The sequence below is a fragment of the Lichenostomus cassidix genome, chromosome 4, assembly GCF_008360975.1.
Source record: "Lichenostomus cassidix isolate B80296 chromosome 4, HeHo_3.0, whole genome shotgun sequence".
Classification (NCBI taxonomy): Eukaryota; Metazoa; Chordata; class Aves; order Passeriformes; family Meliphagidae; genus Lichenostomus; species Lichenostomus cassidix.
This window is the reverse complement of record NC_139484.1, coordinates 11,342,989-11,359,545: the sequence shown is the minus strand read 5'-3', so window position 1 is coordinate 11,359,545 and position 16,557 is coordinate 11,342,989. Positions and strand designations below refer to the sequence as shown.

The following is a 16,557-nucleotide window of genomic DNA, read 5'->3' as shown; positions in this document are numbered from 1 at the left end:
TCAGCTGAAAAACTTTCTGGTGCCTTGTGTCATACACAGGGGAATCTCACCCGTCACTTCCATTCTGCTTTTAAGACAGGAGAGGAAAGGACACATTCTTTTCAAGCACCTATAAATCTTGGAACAGAACACCTTGTGTCTGTTTTATTTAATTGTTGATGTTATGATCACTTTCTTATTTGGGCTGTTAGGCAAACCTTCCTTTCCCTGATGAAAGAGTGAGAACACCCGCTGCATGTCTAAAGCAAGAATATGAAAAAGAAGCTCCATAACTGGTTTTGCTCTGGTTTTGAGATGGAATCTGGAGAGGAGGTTTGGGAATGAGATCAGAGTTTTATGGAAATGCATTGCATTTGTAGACTTTAAACAGAAATCTATGGTTGCTGTGCTCTGCCACTTGTAGTTTTTTGGTATTCTTTACATAGACCTTTTTCTCTTTTCATACTTAGACAAGGTTGTGCTTCCTTTCCCGTCCCAGGGGATTGCCAGTGAGATTTGAATAGAGTAATTTCTTTTCATAAGTTGAGAAAGTGTTACCATTTCTGTAGCTGAGTCACCTATGCATGATCACAGCTTTAAAGACACAATTTTCAAAGCTGGCTGGGGATTTGACTACTCAATTAAACCAAGAGAAACTGAATCTCCCAATCCTCTGAGGTGCTTTGGAAAAATCTCTTGCTAAATGTAGCAGCTTAATAAAGATCTGAAGATTCATAAAGACATTTTCATCTCTTTTTACTGAAAAATCAAGGGCTACTTCCACACTGTGGAAACTTGACAGGCATTAAAGAACATCACAAACTCCTCAGAGGAAAAATTTGACTCCATTCTTCTGGACTGCTACTCGGTTAGTAGCCCTGTTGTTTCTTTCCTGAAGCATGGCTAAATTATAGGGCTAGGGGCAGTATATCTGGTGTATTTTGGGGCTGCCTTTCCACAGGCAACATAAAGAATGACACCTCAGAGGTCTGCAGCATACTATTTGAACACAGGTAGTGTTCATCCAGGTTGGATGGCTTGATTCAGATTCACACCTCCATATTTCCATTCCAATTCATAAATAAAATAAGAATTGGCACTAGAAAGCTGACATGAAAGCTGTCAGAGCACTGAGGGCACCAGGTGCCCCTAGTTGCCCTGAATTACCACCCTCTGCCCCTTGGGCCAGCAGTCTAACTTAAGCTCAGGCTCAGGTACTGGCTTCTGCTGAAGTGCTATGCTGTTTGTTTGGTTTTATTAGTGTGTGTCTTGTTGTTCTGACTGTATTTCATGGTCGTCTTACTGCTGTGAGGTGGCCTGTCACAGTTTAGGTGCTGCAGTTGCCTTCATGAGACCTGCTGTGCCCTTGGCTACTCTCTTGAAGTAGTGTGGGCTGTGCCCCATGGCCTGAGGGCACAGCCATGCCTGCTGATGGTTAGCTGGAGGTCCCAGCTCGCCTGCTTCCACTGCTCCTTTGGACAGGTGTGCTGAGCTTCCACCTCACATCCATCCCTGGCAATGGGTAACAACAGAAGGGCTTCCATAAAAACACCTGACAACCAGGTCGCCCTGGGTACGAAGTGCCAGATACCACTGCATCTACAAACATTCTGTAAGCTTAGGTGCAGCTATAACAGGTTTTGATTGCTCTGTAAATTATGATCACACTTTATTGACTGGTATATCCAACATGATTCTGTAATCACTCCAGAGGACTTAGCTATCCTATTACTGTTTGCATAGTGAAAGCTTTTTAGTTTACAGTTTTGTTTGGTGCAATACCTTTTTTTTTTTTTCATTTATTCCCTTGATTTATTTAATTTAGAACTTTACACATGAGCTTGATGAGTCATCTGATTGAGAAACATGGTGACAATCAGAGCAATAGCTGCTGGGTTGTTCTGTTTATGGATAGGCTGTATTTCCCTTAGCATGAACTATAAACAACAGATGATTTAGGGAAAGAAAATTTGTGGAAAATTATGAATATTTTCTGTATAAAGGTTGTCAATGACATTCAGAAAACATGATTTACTCAAATACTGAAGCTCACACCATAGCAGAGGATTGCAAAACACATCTGTCTGGTGGCTCCCTTACATTTTTCTAGGCCAAATCTGTGAAGTGGTTTGGCTTCAGTGATAATACAATCCAGATGCTGGCCTACAGGGAGAAAAGGTATTTACTAAGCAGAGTAATTCCCCTTTTTTTTCAGTGATAAATTCACCAGATTCCCCTCACCTTATGAGAAAGGAACACACTGCTGAACAGTAGCAGGAAGCTCTACATCTTATCAAATGGCTCACTTATACAAGTTGCTGACACCCACCCAATAATGGCATCAAGCTTTGTTTTTGCCAAGTATTCGTGGTGTGGGAAAGGGGGAATTGGGATTCATTTTACCTTACAGGCTAAAGTTTCTTGAAACCTGGTGTATTCACTAAGCAGCACACAAATTGGGGTGATTTACTGTGACAGGGCATGCAGTCTGTCAGCAGTCAAGTGCTTAAGGGAGTGGGGAAGCTTTGGGATTTATTTGCTTGGAGACTGTCATATGTAATTTTTAAGGAAAACTCCTTTTTCCCAGAAGTTGGCTAGCTAGCATGATTCTGCATCTGTAAGCTTCCTACAGAACCTGGCTTTTGCTCTAGATCATTCTGTGAGTGCATTCTGGTGATGTTTACACAGTTGTTAAATGCTGTAACATTAAGTCCATTCAGGAATGCAACTGGGAGCTGTATCCTGGTGCCCTGATAATCCAGGTAACTGCTTCCTTGACATTGCATTGCAACTGGTGTTATGTGGAGTTTGCTGTAGAAAATATGGAAGTATATAGACCTGTGTTGTGGGAAAAACACTGCTAAACCTGTTGGTGAACATTTAGGGGGATAGGTGATTAAGCAGAAAGAGTGGAAGGTTTTTTAAGTAGTCTGAGACTTGCTGTAGAGTCTTTTGTAAGTGACTTCTTGTCTTCTGTGCAGCTCAGTGCAAAGCTCCCCTTCATAGCTCTTTTATGAGCATTGTTATCTTGTCTTGAGTTCTGCAAGCTGAAGTTAATTGACAATACTGGTAGCCAGAGCCATTGCCCCAACAGGGAATGCATGTAGGGAGAAATCCAAATCCCACTCAAGTCATATGGAGGATATCTCTGTTAGAGTACAACCAGTAAGTTGCTCCAGGAAAACGCAGGCAGTGTGTTAATCTGTATCCCCCACCTGTTATCTATTAATTTCAGTCAGTTTCTAGCCAGTGGTTACTTTTAATCTATTCCTTGAATGGAAGGATTTTTGTCAAGGTGGAAGCCAAACCTGTCACTGATTTTTCAAGAGGCGTATTTTGTTTTATTAAATCTTGTGCAGAGTTAAATACAGGAGCCCTTGGTACAAGGGAAGGTAATTGTTTTACAAAGCTGGTCTGTAGGGAACTTAGTGGAGATGGCTTTTAATAAAAAGCATCTGGAAGGATGCCATGATTTAATTGAAAGGCCACCCCACTGAGCAAGGCACATGTTAAAACAGGAGGGTGTGAATTAAGCCTTGCACCATCAAGTGTGGCCATGAACATGTGTGACAGTAATTTTCTGGCCCAAATGGCTACCTGCTCCAGCTAGTCTTTCCAGGCTCCTGCTGGGAATATTTTCTGGAATGCTGTGAGGGGCTTCCCAGCTGTATGTCTACAGGCAGGCCTGCCCTTGTAAGGGCTCCACGAGTCTGAAACAAGACTCACGGCTGTTGCCTTACTGTTCTTTATGTTCTAGAGGTGCTTACGGGACCTGCCAGCAGTGCTCTGGGGACACATCAGGCTGTGCCTGGCAGCAGGCTGTGTGCAGTGCTGGGCTGAGCAACCCAGCTCGCCTGAAAAACCACGAGATCCAGGAAAAACTGTACTGCTTAGGGGGAGCTGGGAAGATGGTGGAAGTTCCCTAAGTGGTCTTTCATCGAGAAAATGGTTAGATAAGCTTCTCCAGCCCTTCTTTCTAAGTACTTTGGCTTGATGTTGATTGAGGAGTCACAGCAGTGTTGATCCCTTTCCTTATCTAGTGTGACAGGCATGAGCTCTGTGACTAGCTTCCTATGATGAAGGGTGGGCACATGTTTGTGGCAGCAGGTCTCCTAGGAGAGAAACTGGAGCCTGGATCTAGGAGTACTGTGGAGCTTAGCAGACAGCTGTTTCTCCCAGTGTGATGCAGTGCCTCATGTTCCATTCCCAACATGTTTCTTCTAGTGAGGTGACACCACCTGGTGCCAGTCTGCAAAGCTGCCTCGTTCTCTCCCTGGATACAGCCACCTGCCAAGAGGTTGTGCTGGTAGTGCTCTAAAGCTCAGGCAGGGAAATTCAGGCAAGGCATTGAGGACTAGAGTTTATCTTAACAGTATTTCCACATCTGGGTGGCAAGGTTGCACACAGGGCATGTATTTATGTAGATGGGCTGAGTGTCTCCACGAAATCCTGACCAGATTTGGCAACTGGCAGATGAGAAAGCAAGTATTTCTCTGCTCTGCACCTGGTCTGGTATTTTGTAGAAGGTCATAAGATCACCAGCAAAGGGGAGATGACTGTTTCCAAACCACAGAGATATAAAATCAAGCCAAAGTGTGTGTGTGGGGGGGAAGTATGAAGGTGTGGAAGACTTCATGACTTCTTATTTCAGCTGTAATAAATTAAAATAAAGAAAAAAAAAAAAAGGAAAAAAAGAGACTCTCATGTCCTCCTACCACAGTAACAGGTATTTCCCTTTTGTGGTAGCCTGGTAGATTAGGGGGTTTCTGGAACACGTTGTTGGAAAGGGCTGCTTTACAGCCTACATCCTTAACTGCTAGAGAAAATGATCAGTGTAGCGGCAACTTAAATAACAGTGACGCATAAGATCAGAAACAGACACTCAAGCTTGCTATAAAAACAGGTAGGTAACAAAGAAGCTCTGAAAAACTATTATTATTTTTAGAGAAATTCTGTGAGCAGAAACACCCAAGCTGCCTCATCATCAGCTGGGCCCTGGGGAGCTGCTCTGGGAGCAAGGACAGAATTGTGGGCAGTTTTACTGCATCTCCATGGTCTTTGATTTATGCTGGATAGAGCAATGCATTGCCATTTGCTTGCCAGTTTGTTGTGACTTCTACCTGCAGTTTCAAAATCTCTTTGTAAAGTTTTCCATCTCTTTTTGCTCTGATAATATGTATTGGGACAATCTGGAAACTTGTCTTTAAAGGTCCAACTGCTTTTCCAGGACTGGTGAAATCTGACTGGCACTCCCTAGCATGAACCAAACACATAAGCAAGCAGAGGCAAAATGTCATACTCAGATATGAGTGGATTTATTGGAGAAAAATCCAAGGTCTAGGCAGATTGCTGGCAAAACACAGCTAGAAAATTGGGAGTGGAGGAAGCTTTACGGTTTCCGCTGCTCCAAAGTTACGTCACATTTCTTTAATGCCATACAGCTGCTGTAGGGGCTGGTAGTGCTTTCAAACAGGCTTTTGCCTTGCAGGCAGCCACAGACTGTATTTGGCAGAACCAGCCTCTGATAATATTTAAGCACAGACCACAGCATGTGGCAAAATAACAATCAGCAACTGCCTGAAGAAACCCATTAAAATAACCAGCTGTTTATTCTGATGCTTAATGAGAAAGCAGTTAGAGTGTTGCAATTTTACACTTACTTAAACATTTAAGAGCTCTTCGAGGTAAATGACAGTAAACTGGGGTAATATAAGTCTTGTGTTCATTTAGAGCTTGCCTTCAGGTACCTCCTTACAGCTTGTCAGCACAGGGGCCATATGGAGCTCAGAAGTGTTAGACTGCCTGAGAGGGAGAACAAGTCGAGCCACAAGACAGTAAAGCTTGGGAGGCATTTTGTCAGGTGCTGGAACAACAGCTGTTCTAAACATCAGTCTCTGCTGTTGTTAGCCTGGGATCCATGGCTTTTTGGGCTTTTGACCTAAAAACTGATGTGTGGAGGTAGAGATACTTGCTTTAAAAAAAGCAACAAAGTTCTTGGGTTTGGGGGTGAGGGTTGGGTAGAAGATGATTGTAATTATTTCAGTGGAATTCATAATAATGAAAAATGGTGCTCTAAAAAGTGAACCTGCTCTGACTCACCCATTGCAGGCTTTCTCATTTTTTTTCCCCTCTAATTAACTAAAGGACTAAATTTTTAGGAAGCTTGCTAGAGTTAATTTCCTGTTAGAAATGTAAGGTCGGTGGCCCCTGTTATGGTTTGACTGGCAGTCATTTAAACAGATCCTAGCAAAATGAATCAGCGCTTTAATTGTAGCTGATGCTTTTAAGTTTAAATGAAGCTTTGTTTCCTACATTCATTAAGATACCAACTGCAATTTCTTTTCTAAGGAAGTCAGGTCCAGGGATATTTTAGATTGCCCTGAAAATATTCTTATTTAGACTACAGGAATGAAAACAAGTATGTGTGGAAGGGTTTGCCCCAGGTCACCTGAATTTATCTTCATTATCTTAGCAGAGTCAACCTCCTTAAGAAAATGTGATTCATGATGGAGAGTTTCATTGGGGGATATACACAGCTAACATAAAAGCTGCTTATATATACATACATTTGCAGACTTTCCACATAAATACTGATGTGAGGGTACAGCACTTGGAATAAATGCAGTGATGCCAAACTCTTGAGGGAAGAAAGGGACTTGGAAGATCCCAGAGGATACTTCATCAGTGTCTGAAGTCGGTCTGCAGCATCTGTGCATATGTGATGTTCTGTGAGGACTATGTCACTCTCTCAATTTCACCAGTCAGTGACCCAAGGCTAGAATCCAGCACCATCCTGAGCAGTTAACACTTAATGGGAACATGGAAGGGAGTGAGGTGTAGGACACAAACATGACAGCTATCTGATTTGACTGTTTCTTGATGCCTCAGGTTAGCACCACTTGAGAGAACCCAGGTAGTGAGTGATCTGTGACCATGACCGTGATAGTACTTGAGTACTTCTGAAGGAAAGGGTTTCAAACATCCAGTGAAAATTTTGTATTGAGAGGCATCTTTTGGTCAGAATAGTGTGTTTTGAGCAGTGTGTTCATGAGCTGTGGTGGTGCCCAGGACAAATCCTGTTGCCCAGCCAGAGGTTTGGCCAGTATCGGGTCTGTAATGCTCTGTGTTGACACCACTGTGTCAGAACTGTGCTACAATCCAGGCTGTCTTTGAGAGAATGAGGAAAAAAACCTTGGCTGTGGGATTTAAGAGCAGGCATCCAGTCTTTTGTCAGCAAAGGTGAAGAAGAGACTCCATTCTGTGGGGCATAGGAATTCTGAATTCAGAAACACTCAGCTGGGGGGGAAACATGCTCTGGAGCAATTATTTCAGTTTGCAGTCACAGTAAGGGCTTGCTTAAAGAAACTGATGTGGTGTCATCCCTGTCATAAGTAATGGTAAAAAATTTAGGACTTAATTCTGAGGGGTTTGAAATGTTCAAAAGCTCAGACACTGATGACAGAACAGTGTTACTGCCTTTATCAGCTCATCTCTAAATTCAATATGTCACAAGAAGGTGTGCAGAAATACTCATCTCAACAAAAATCTCACAAAGCAGTCTGAATAAAAATGTGCTTCAGTTGTGCACCAGCACCACTCCTGCTGGCTTCAGCAGTATGTTCAACAGAAGCGAACATTCCTTCTGGGAATGTGCTGATTCCTGCTCAGGAGGAAGCTGATACCCCTAACTTAATGCCTGAGGTAAAATTAATATCCAGAGTAATCACCCCAATAAATGTATCAGAAAGAGATATTTAGAAATAATAATTGCAATGCCAATATTTCATAATTTTAAACATTCAGTCTCTCACCCCAGAGTTCTCCTAGGAAGGTAGGCCAGCCCAAGCCCTGCAGTGATTGTGTTTAATAGCAGCATAAGGAGAACTGACAGTCACTGTTCCCTCCCACATTATTCAGTATAGCAACACACCCAAACTGAGTTTGGAACATATATATTCACTGGATAATTTCTGTATCGCATTAACAAGTTTTGACACTAATGCTAATGCTTCATTAGAAGAAACATGACAAGTAGGCTGGTTTAATATGCATTTAGCACTGAAAGATTTCTAGCACATGCAGTGAGACTTTTATTGCTGTCTGACAGCTTTGGCTATCTCAAGTCTCTGCTCAATCACAGGGGAGGTGCAGCCAGCAGTGCTGCTTTCCCTCCTTTGGCTGCACTGGGGTACTGGTGCAGAGACTGATTCTTTGTGTACAGACACGGACATTTAATCTTCAGGCCTGTTTCGTTTGGGGTCTCCCTCGGCAGACACTGCAGAGGAGCACAGAAATGCAGGATTGTGCCTTTGCTGGGCTATTGAAGGGGGCAGCAAAGCCAACACTCCTGACACTGCAGAGGTTGCAGAGAATTTGGAGGTGGGGAAGTTGTTGCTGTCTCGTATGTGGCAACCCGACCTAAATCACCGAAACGCAACATCACCAAGATGAAGCGGCAAGGAAACTTGTGTTATAACCAGCAAACCCCCCCCAAGCCGGGGTTTCTCTGAGCGGTGGCAGCTCGGGCAGGAAGCAGTGCCGGGGCCGGCCGGCCTCCTCCCACCCGGCGCAGGTGTTCGGCAGCGACGAGCGAAGGAAGGGAGCAGGGATCGAGCCGGGAGCGGATACGTGTCCTTGGGCGGCCAAGCGGGGCTGCGAGGGACAGGAGAGCGGGCGGACTGTGCCGCCGCGGCGTGCACAGTGCTCGCATGGCCAGCAGGGCAGTCCTGCCGTGCTCCACGGGCTGAAACAGAGCCCAGACAAGTGTCAGTCAAGGAGCTCTCGGCCACAGGTACTGTTTTCAAAGCTTGGGGGAGCTGATGCAGATCTGGCTGACAGCTTACATCATGCCCGGCCAGAAGATGCCTCTCAGCTCTCTGGCTCGCTGGGAGAGGGGGTAACAGACACCACGCACGGCCACTGGGCCCTGGCAGCTCCTCCCCAGCGTGTGCTTTCTGATTGCCAGAGATTTTAGGGACTGCCTGTCTCAGAGGATAGTCAGAGAAACAGAGATTTCCTGTGACTGGGTGCAACCTTGGCAAGACGGTAAAATCACCCTGGTTTCAGGTCACTGTGTCCAATTTCATATCCAAACTTTTTCGAATCAACGGCAGCTTCTTGCCAACAAGTTCATAATATCCCTAAGCCCTATATCCATCAGCCCAAACCTCTCCACAGCTGCAGCTGTCAGCAGAAGGGTGGATTTCAGCTTTGTAGTGCCCCGTAGTGAGCGGTGGGGGGCTGATGTGCCAGCTGATGCCCAGGCACAGCCCTCCTTACCCGTGGAAGGGACGTGGCAGGTGCTTGCTAACTTGGCTGTGCTTCCTGCTTCCAGCTGGACTCTGGGTCTGAGCCAGGGAGAAACACCCAGGTCTCAGCTACACGGAATACTAAAACCCTTATGTGCGCAGCTGGAATTAAAGCACTTGCACGCTCCAGAACTAACTGGCTGACCCTCAGTCACGTGTCTGAGTTTTGTCTCTTTTTGAAGGGCTGGAATTGTGATGTTCTCTTCTGTTTCTGATTTCTTTCCAGCTATGGAGATGCACATGCAGCCCCTGGCACAGCGTCGCAGAGTTAATTTCTGCCGCGCTGGGTGGGAAGCTGTCTGACAGAGCCACAGGTGCTCAGGCAGCTGCTGAGTGGCTGATGACCTTCAGAGGGCGGACAGTCCTTCACAGAGGTAAAAGAGACTTTCCCCCTTTGGCTCTGAGCTTCCCCTCTCAGTTGCTGCAGTGCACCGTGGGCAGCTGGTGTGGGCTAAAGGATCACACGGGCTGTGGACAGCAGGGATTTGTCCCATCCTAGTACAAGCAGCCACATTCAGACCTCTAGTGGCACCAACACTGGCAGGACAAACACAGCTCCCTCCGTGACCAAGGCAGTAGCTGAGGCACACAGACTTCCCAGGTGCTCCCCGTTTCCTGTGTGGGTACCCACTCCTCCTTATCTCCTGGAGGAACAGATTGCTACGGATAGTTCTACTTCCACTCTTCCCCAGAGAAACTTTGATCCTCCAGGAGGAAGGTGTTGCCCAGCTCGTAACTGTTGCCTGCTGGGGCCTGGTTTTCTATGTCTCCTGGATGCCAGGTGCCCTGCCTGCCCCTCTCTCCTGCTGCCCATTGCTGAAGGTCCCTTGCAGGCAGCCCTGGCACGTTGCCCTCCCTGTGAGGCTGAGTAAGCTGGGGCAGTCCAGGGTGCTGTGATGGGGGAAACTCTGACCTGCCAGTTTGGTCTGTGCCTGCTGGGAGATTTCTTTTTCCTCCAGCCTTCTTTTTTTTTAATTTTGAGTTGGGTTTGTCTGTTTGGTTCTATTTTTAGGTTTGTTAGTGTTAGCTTGATGATGGTTTCTGTTGCAGCCTCTACAGTGCAGGTCTCTAGGAGATCCCCATTTCAGGAGTTACGGGGATGAGGCCCATTCCTGAGGCCCTGGACGTGCTGTGGTCAAGCTCCCTCAACCCTGGGGTGAGACAGGGAGACTTTGCCTGTGGTGATTCTTGTCCCCACAAGAATCAACCACCCGGTGTGGTGGTTCTTGCTCCTGGCACCCCATGTCAATCTCAGGGGGACACTTTGCTCATGAGGCTTTTTCCAAGGTTTGTGCCCTGCTGATGCTCCATTCCCCAGGGAGCACAGAAGAGCAGTGATGCCCCTCATGAGGAATCGTGAGTGAACATCCCCCAGGCGGTTGAGCATTCTCAGCTTTACCCAGGATGCATCGTCCTCTAAATACTTAATGAATGACTTGTAGTGCTTTGGTTTCCCTTACACTTGGGCTTTCCACTGACACATTGGGCACAGCCATTGGTGGCAGCGGCTGCGGCTGCTGAGGACATGGGAGCCGGGGCAGTCCCGGGAGACCTCCGGGCTCCCTTCACGGTTGTGTGAGTCCCGACCCTTCCTTTTGGACTCCCGTGCTGCCGAACGAAGGGATCACAGGGGTCACGGGCTGTCAGCTCCCCCGACGGAGGTCCTGCAGCGGGGGCGGGGCCGCTGTTTTCGGGGCGCTGGGGCGGAGATCGGCGGGATCGTGGCCTCCGCCTCTCCCGGGGCAGCACCGAGCTCCGATTCTGGAGCTCGGACAGTGAAGCCGGGCCGCCCGCACAGCTGTTCCGGGACTGCGGCTGCCGCGGGAGGTTCCGGGGCGGGGCGGGGCCGGTCAGGGGCGGGCCGGGCTGGGGCTGGATTGGTACCGGGGAGGGCGGGGCGAGCGGGGCCGGGAGCGGGGCTTGTACCGGGACTTGTATTGGGGCGAACAGGGTCGGTATCGGTGTCGGTACCGGGGCGGGGCCGGACTTTGGCTGGGCCGGTACCGGGGTTGGGGGCGGAGCGGTAACGGAGCGGGCCGGGGGCGGGCGGGACCGGCAGCGAGGCGGGGTCGGGGCCGGGCCGGGCGGGGCGGGGCGGGGCGGGGCGGTGGCGCCTGCGCGGCATATAAAAGCGGCGGCGGAGGGCGAGGTAAGGCTTTTTAGGTCCGCGCTCTGCGCGTAGGCTGTGGCAGTGGCGGCGCGGAGCAGGTGAGGGGTGGGGAGGGATTGGAAATTTGGCGGGGGCCGGGAGCCTTGGCGGGGGCCGGGTAGCTTGGGGAGGGCTGGGACTGAGAGCCTTGGCGGGGACTGGGGGAGTCCACGGCCCGAGTCTCCCCGCCCGCTGGGGACGGAAGCTGCCTCCGGCCAGGCAGGGAGTTCTAGGGCCGAGGGGGAGCGGGGAGAGTCCCATCCCGCTGCTCGGGCCGGCGGGTCGGGCAGCGGCGGCTATGGGGGTTCCTGCGGCTCTGGGCGAGAACTGGACGCCGCACGGGCTGGGGGGGCAGCGGCTGGTGCTGCTGCCGCGCGGGGCTTTCCCCGGAGAACGTTTGGGGGCAGCTGAGGGAGTCTCCTGGTGGAGGTTGGGGGACAGGCGGGAGGTTCCTCGTGGAGGTGTTTGGGGGGCCGAGGGCATGGTACCCCTTGAGGAGTTCGGGGTGTGAGCGAGGGATGTCCCCCTGGAAACGGGTGTATTCTTACTTTCTCGGCTGGGCTGTGTTCCCAGGTGAGGGGCAAGGTGTTGCAGCTGGTTTTCTGTTTGCAGGTGAAATAAACTTGAATAAAGTGATTCCCTCCCTGTGCTAGTGCTGCCCCACAGAGACACAGCACCGGACCCTCCGTTGAGGGAGGGTGCTTCCATCCCAGTTCCCAAGCACTTCCTGTAACCTGGATATGGGGTGGTGGGTGGGCAACACTCCTTTCCAGCCCCCCACCCCTACATCACACATGGGGTCACAGAGTTGCAGTGCTGGGTCTTAACTCCCAAGTGCCGTGATTTGGGTGCTTGGAACATGCTGAGTGGGTTGGGTTTGGAGCTCAGAAAGACAAAGTTCTGCATTTTCCACAGTTGAAAATGGAGACTAAGTCTTGTGGGTTTGGGTCTAAAAGCAAAAACTAAGTCTTGTGTTTTTCACCTTTTGAAAACAGAGACTAAGTATTGCAGTTTTGGGCCTTAAAACCAAGGTCTGGGGGATGATTGTGGGTCCCAAAAGCACAGCCCTAGGTGTGTGAAGTTCAAAAAAAACCTAAGTCCAGCATTTTCTTTTCTTGAGGCTGCAGGTTATGTCCTGTATTTTCCCAGCTCAGAGAAAGAAACTACTTTGGTGTTGTGCTTTTGGAGCTCAGAAGCAGAGGGTGGGCATTACCTTTCTGAAGCTCAGAAAAAAACTAAGTCCTACATTTTCTTTTCTTGAAAATGCAGGTCAAGTCCAGTGTTTCTGGGACTCAGAAAAAATTACTAAGTGCCACTTTTTGGAGACTTGGAAACAGCAGCTCAGCTGGCTGTTTTCAGCCCCCAAAACAGTGACTGGGGGTGGAACTTTGGGTGGGAGGGCTGGGGCTGGGCCTTGGGGTGGGGGGCTGGGGCTGGGCCTTGGGGTGGGGGGCTGGGGATAAGGACCCTCTCCGGAGGAGGGGGTCCGGTCACCTTGGTCCCCAAACTTAGGGACGCTGGCATGCACCAGGCTGATTTAAGGGTTCGAGATAGTCTCAGGAGCGAAAAGCACTTTTCACCCCTTTTTCCATGTCCAACTGTTTATTGTGTACAACAGTTGTTACTTATACTTAAACAATAACATTATGATAGTTATATGCAATTGATGACAGTGAGTGATTTACAACTTGGCCAAAAGCCCAGAGAACTGCAATTAGCTGGAGTTTTAAATTGGCTTGTAACAAGAAGCAGCATTTATTGAACTGGAGCAGCCATCAACTGGAGCATCTCAGAGCCAGAGCTGGAATGAACTGGAGCAGCCATCAACTGGAGCATCTCTCAGAGCCAGAACTGGAATGAAGAACACTCCATAGCCAGAGCTGGAGCTTAAAAGGCTGGACCAGATTTCACCTGCAAGTGAAACAAGCAGAAGGAATTGAAATCACCTGGGTCCTCAAATATCCTGACCAGTAAGTCAGCAGAGGGCCCAGCAGCAGGAGCTGTTAGGAATCAGGAATACCTGTTGTCCAGAGTGTCCATCAGCTGGAGCTGTAATAAGTGTCCCTGGGGGAGAGCTGAGCTTACCTGCAGCTGGAGCAAAACCATCTTGTGGCTGGAGCTGAAACTGCTGCACCCCGGATTCCAAACCAGGCATCGATGTCCCTTATCAGGAGCTCTGAGCAGCAGGGAGCCCAGCCTCTTCCACTGGTGATTAAAGCCACGCCAGGTGCCACTGTCCAAATGGAGGTCTCTCCCAGTCCTGTTCCTGAGAGCAGAAGTGAGGCAGGGACCCCAGGCTCTCCTAGGGATGTGGTACAGCAGCATCTCCTCTGTCTCTGCAAAAAGGGGGTCAGTCAGTTGCCACAGTGCACAGCACAAACCTTGATCCCACCCTGAACAAGCCACGGGGCCAAATATCAAACACAGCTGGGCTAAGCCCAACACTAAATATCAAATTAAATTATCTGGGCCCCACAAAGGGCCCAGAACAACCAGAAGCCCCCCTGGAGGGGGAGCAGGGCAGGATTGTCCCCAGCCTGTCCATGATCAGAAGCTAAACCAGCACTAGCACATGCTGGGTGATTGCTGATGGTGTGGGGAGAAGCCACCCTGGTGCAGTTCTGGTGCAGCACCTTCTCTCAGCTCCCTTCACAGCAAATGGGTGCCAGAATTATTTGGCACAGCTGAATGCCAGCCCCAATTCCTGTCCTGATCCCCCTGCAACCAGGGCCCTGTCCAGGAGCACTGCCAGTGCAGCCCCAAACCACACCACAGCAGGACGTGCCACACAGCCAGAAATCCGCAAGCACAACCCTTTTCTTCCAAGGGAATAGCCAGGCACAGTGGAGAAGCAGGGCACAGCCACAACCCTGACCCTGCTGCAGCCTGGCAGTGGTGCCAGCCCCAAACTGCCCCGCAGCAGGGCCAGCACCAGAAGCCACCAGCACACCATATTCTCCTCAACCACAGCCTGGCACAACTTCCTCAGCTCATGTGCATTTGGGGCATTGCTTCCTTCCTTCCTTCCTGCTTCACCCTGCCACATTCCCCAACAGCGCAGCAGATGTGTCACAGAACTCACCAGATATGCCCTCCTGTGCCAGCCTCTCCCGGTGCTGCGCTGGGGCCATGCTCCTCACCTGGGCTCATCCTCCCGTGTCGGTGTGCCCAGGGCTGCTCCTGCTGGGGTCATGTCCCAGGCTGAGCCCCTCAGCCAGTCCCCTGTGCTGTTTCCTGCATGGAGACAGTCCCTGGTGAGAAAGAGACTGCAGCTTTGCCTCTTGGAAGATGAAGCTCTTGCCCCAGCAAGAGCTCCCAACCCACACCACAGGTCCCTGCAGGCAGAAAAACCCAGTGGTGAAAGCAGACCCTGTTTTTAAGGGCTGCAGCCGAGCCCTGTGGGTCATTCCCTGCCCCGTGCTCCCCCCTTTTCTCTACACGTGCTGCAGGGGCCGGGTCAGCCCCCCCGAGCACCCGATCGCTGCAGCTTTCCGGGCAAACAAGAGCCCCAGTGCCTCTCAGAAGCTTCTCCCGGGCAGGTTGGGCCCCGGGCTGGTGTAGAGGCTTTGCCTCCTCTTCCCCCTGCTGTGGCTGCAGGCCCCACCTGCCCCTTTCCAGCCTGACCTGCAGTTTGGTGGCTCTGCCTCCCTCCGGTGAGCCTGGGAGCAGGAACCGAGCTGTGCCGAGCCGGGCTGCCCAGGCAGGGCCTCTGGACAACCAGGAACAGCTTGCTGGGAGACAGGGACAGTCAGGAAACCTTTCCCCACACTTACCAAATTTCACAGCGATGACCAGGTGGCTGCAATTGCCCCGTCGGGGGAAGCCCATTTTGGGCAGCTGTGCAGGGCAGCCTTCTCTGCAGTTTCTCCACAGCCGAATCTCTGCGAATACATTTGGAAGACACTTGAGTAGGTACAAAATTCCAGAGCGCTGCCTGGCTCCCTTCTCTACCTGTAACACTTTCCTGCGGGAGAGGCTCCAGCCCGGGGGCAGCCCCGAGCTCCCGGCACAGCCTCGGAACGGCTGCTCCCGCCACGCCGCCCGGGAGCCGCACGCTGGGAGAGCACACACTCACCCTGGGCCCGAGCTCCGCAACGCCTCGTCCATCCCCGCAGACATACAAAGGTCTCTCCACACGCACGGTCCTGCCGGGGGAGAAGAGCAGGCTCACAGCACAGCAGCCCCAGCCCCGGCGGCAGCGGCTCCTTTGCCCCACGCGGCATGCCCGGGCAGCGCGCGGCTCCCGCTCCAGCCCGGCCACTGCCGCAGGGACGCTCCGCCTCTCCCGGCTCCCGCTCCAGCCCGGCCACTGCCGCAGGGACGCTCCGCCTCTCCCGGCTCCCGCTCCAGCCGGTCACTGCCGCAGGGACGCTCCGCCTCTCCCGGCTCCCGCTCCAGCCCGGCCACTGCCGCAGGGACGCTCCGCCTCTCCCGGCTCCCGCTCCAGCCCGGCCACTGCCGCAGGGACGCTCCCGCTCCCGCTCCCGCGAGGCCGCAGCTCCCGGCACAGTCCCGCCGGCAAACGCGCACTGCGCATGCCCCAAGCAAGGCCGCGCTCCGCCCCCGCCGCGCTCAGCGCCCCGCGCTCCCGCCATGGCTCCCTCTGGCGGCCGCGCGGTGACAGTGACGCGGCCCCTCCCAGCCCAGCCTCGTGTCCCGGCGCTGCCCTGCTCGCTCCCGGCATATTCCCGTGTCACCCACGGCGCTGCGCTGCTCGCTCCCGGCATGTTCCCGTGTCACCCCACGGCGGCACGCTGCTCGCTCCCGGCATGTTCCCGTGTCACCCCACGGCGCTGCGCTGCTCGCTCCCGGCATGTTCCCGTGTCACCCCACGGCAGTGCCCTGCTCGCTCCCGGCATGTTCCCGTGTCACCGCACGGCGGCACCGGGCTTCGGTGCCTCATCCTTCTCTGGGAGAACGGATCCCACCCCTTCCGTGCCGCGGAACGGCCGCTGCTGCCCGAGAGGCGCGGCGTGCAGAGCGGGCGGCTGGGTCGCATTTCACGAGACCAGTTGCTGTGTGGAACTGCTCTCTGAGCAGAGCACCAACACATGGACCTTCACACACTTGAAGAGGCTCATTTCTGCAGCATATTTGATTACAGAGGAACACGAACCTGGG

At 51.4% G+C, this 16,557-nt stretch overlaps 1 protein-coding gene across 4 annotated transcripts; it reads right to left on the bottom strand.

The window, feature by feature from the left end:
- Positions 1-13,019: 13,019 nt before the first annotated feature.
- Positions 13,020-16,500, bottom strand: LOC146437861 (uncharacterized). Of its 4 annotated transcripts, XM_085057890.1 has the most exons (6): positions 15,512-16,454; positions 15,210-15,317; positions 14,519-14,670; positions 13,522-13,772; positions 13,304-13,347; positions 13,020-13,247 (listed from the first exon to the last, which is right to left on the bottom strand). In XM_085057890.1, the coding sequence occupies exons 1-3, from the start codon at positions 16,161-16,163 to the stop codon at positions 14,573-14,575; spliced, it is 858 nt and encodes a 285-aa protein (XP_084914016.1). In that variant the 5' UTR covers positions 16,164-16,454; the 3' UTR covers positions 13,020-13,247; positions 13,304-13,347; positions 13,522-13,772; positions 14,519-14,572. The 4 variants fall into 4 exon arrangements, with proteins under 4 accessions (XP_084914016.1, XP_084914015.1, XP_084914013.1 ...); XM_085057889.1 differs by having other exon boundaries at positions 13,020-13,347; positions 13,457-13,772; XM_085057887.1 differs by having other exon boundaries at positions 13,020-13,347.
- Between the last annotated feature and the right edge of the window lie 57 nt (positions 16,501-16,557).

Coding starts and splice junctions, on each gene's coding strand:
- LOC146437861 (XM_085057886.1), bottom strand. CDS start 16,163: ATGCCGGGAGCGAGCAGCGCAGCGCCGTGGGTGACACGGGAATATGCC. Junction 15,318..15,511: donor TTGCGGAGCTCGGGCCCAGG/GTGAGTGTGTGC, acceptor ATGTATTCGCAG/AGATTCGGCTGTGGAGAAAC. Junction 14,671..15,060: donor GCAGAGCCACCAAACTGCAG/GTCAGGCTGGAA, acceptor GTCTCCATGCAG/GAAACAGCACAGGGGACTGG.